General features: G+C 35.9%; 1 protein-coding gene across 1 annotated transcript; it reads right to left on the bottom strand.

Moving 5' to 3' along the window:
- Nucleotides 1-707: 707 nt before the first annotated feature.
- LOC122306554 (polygalacturonase-like) lies at nt 708-2,205 on the bottom strand. The gene is made up of 4 exons (XM_043118978.1): nt 2,077-2,205; nt 1,696-1,983; nt 1,050-1,565; nt 708-941 (listed from the first exon to the last, which is right to left on the bottom strand). Exons 1-4 carry the CDS (start codon nt 2,203-2,205, stop codon nt 708-710), a joined length of 1,167 nt encoding a protein of 388 aa, XP_042974912.1.
- Nucleotides 2,206-2,725: the final 520 nt, after the last annotated feature.

The following is a 2,725-nucleotide window of genomic DNA, read 5'->3' as shown; positions in this document are numbered from 1 at the left end:
AGAAATAACCTCTAAATTTTTAGAGATTACAAAAACAATTAGAGAAAATTTATTATCTTTTACAAATATATATTATATATCTAATTTGGCGTGTTCCTCATAACAAGAAGTGCCCCCAGCTGCTGGCCTGCTGCATGCCTTGCTAGTTAGGGCATGCATGCACTGATCTTAATTAACATTATCAGGACACAAAAATATATATATATCCACTCCTGATTCTTGTCAATATATAATTACTTGGGTAATCATGTATATATTACGAAAAAACTTCCATACGTGCACGAAATGTGATCGACTCATCTTTTAGAGTACTACTTGCTATATATATATATATATATGGAAAGCCGCATTAATTCATGCGCCCCGTGATCCATTTACAGTCGCATGCGTCTCTTTTCTACATTAGCTTTCCATCCATAACTAAGTACAACTCCGTTTAAGATAGAATTATATATATTGAAACTGTTAATTGTTCATTGTGATTGTAATCTGGTGCTATGTAGATCATAAGCTGCAGTATGACAAACTCCCCCTCAAAATGTGTATTAATGTATGTAAAACTTAATACAATTAATATCACTCTTTTGGTATGTATTGATCAATTGAAAACAGATTTTCCTTCACTTGCAGTGTCCATACAAACACAAACATGCAGTTCAATTATATTACAAATACGGATATTCAACTCGCCACACTTAGCTAACAAATTATTTTAGAGTACAGGCAGGAGGATTCTGTTTGCCCGAAATGGTGGGATTGACATTAGTACATTGGGATGTTGCAGGGCCATCACTTCCTTGGTATGCGAGGTCTATATTAGTAATCTCCACATTCTCACATGGTATTTCATTGCTGCATAAAAGTTTGACGGCCTCCTTAGTTTGAGATGTGCCTCGTATGTTTTTGAAGCTAACCTGGCTAATCTTAATCTTCGAGGGAATCTAGAATCAAGAAACATAACAAAAATACTTGCGATATGAGTAATACCTTTTCAACTTTAAAAAAGAAGATAATAAATTGAAACTGACTCTATATTATATTATAATTACCTGTGCTTTGCACTGATTCCATGGACAATAAACTTGATCTATGATGACAGGATTGCTAACATTTCTCATGTAGATGTTCTCAAAATGCATATTAGAGGCAGCGCCAGGAAGGGAAGCTGGCCATGTTTTGATTCTTACGCCATTCATTGTATTTATTAGGTTGCAATATACAACTTTAACCCCAACAACAGGTTCTTCATTCTCATATTTACCAAGACTTCCTATGCTGATCCCATGGCCAGGTCCACAGGTTACTTTTTGAATAAGTATGTCACGATTGCCATCACCAAGAGAGATACAATCATCTCCTGTTCCGATCTTTGAATCAATTATATTGATTCCAGTTGACTGCCCCATATGGATTCCATCAGTATTGGGGCTATCTCCAGGTGCTTTGATATTTAAGTGGAATATGGTAACGTTTTTGCATGCAAAAACATGCAAGTGAAATTGTTTGCTATCCAACGACGTTATGCCCCGAATCATTGAATTGGTGATAAAGTCGAACCTTATATTCTGTTCAAATTTTAAGCATTATTAAGCCCCATAAGGTCAAAGTGTAGACATTGCTTTAAGGGTAAGACTTATAAGAATGGAATGGTAAATTTATCCAAAGATGAATTAAACATAGAAGTCGTAAACTTACAATTGGGAGGGCACCATTGTATTTACCCCAAATAGATTTTCCTTGGCCATCAAAAGTTCCATTGCCTGACAAAGTTAACTGGTCGACACGTTCAAAACGGACCCAACTGCCCCATTTGAAAAAACTAAGGTATCCTGGAGCCACTAAGGTGCCTCGAACTTTAAGCTCAATAGGACCTTTGCAGGGGCCATTTAACTGCACTGGGCCCAACCTGTACGTCCCAGCTGGTACCACAACTTTACTCTGACCTGGCGTTGCGCACGCATCCTTCCAAACATTTGTCAAAGGCTACGTGCAAAAGTATTGATCAGGAAACAGGGTTTAATTAATAGAACATGAAGCAAATATATAGAAGTCAATTGGGAATGCATGAGTGCATACCAGCGTGATATCCTCATTAACCTTTCCTCCATACTTCTTCAAAATATTGAAGACGACCGGTTTGGCATTGGCAACCGATGCTAGGAGAAACAGAATTGGTAGGGCTGCAATATTCATTTTCAAACTCATGTTGAGATTTTTGTTTGGTCCGATCGAGCTGGTTGTATATATGGGAGATCAGTGCTATTGATGAGTAATTGGTATGAGATTTTAAATTTGATTTGGTTGGGGATCATATATATATATATAGTACTGGAGTAGACAGGCTAAGCACCTTTAATTTAAAACTTGAAACCAATTACTTGTTAATTGTTGTGCAATCTATGATTCCAAGGCGTGCACGGTTTCACCTAATTCAAGTGATCTGTTGATCCATCATTAATATATATATTTAGCTCCAGTAGCACTTGTACGCGTACGTTGTTTCCAATAATTAATTAAGAGGAATTATTAGTACTGTTGTTTCTATATATAGCTAATAGTTTTCGTGATTAATTCCGAGTATAGCTTGTATGTTGTGTCCACATAATTTCTATTTCAAATAAGTAACATATATATATATATGAATATTAATTTATTAATTAATTAGTTGATGTGCATGTATTTCAGTTGGAGATAAGACGCATGATAACTAGCTAGCTTCTACACA

The sequence above is a fragment of the Carya illinoinensis genome, chromosome 4 (genome assembly GCF_018687715.1).
Source record: "Carya illinoinensis cultivar Pawnee chromosome 4, C.illinoinensisPawnee_v1, whole genome shotgun sequence".
NCBI lineage: Eukaryota > Viridiplantae > Streptophyta > Magnoliopsida > Fagales > Juglandaceae > Carya > Carya illinoinensis.
The sequence above is the reverse complement of the archived record's forward strand: the minus strand, read 5'-3'. Positions and strand labels throughout refer to the sequence as shown.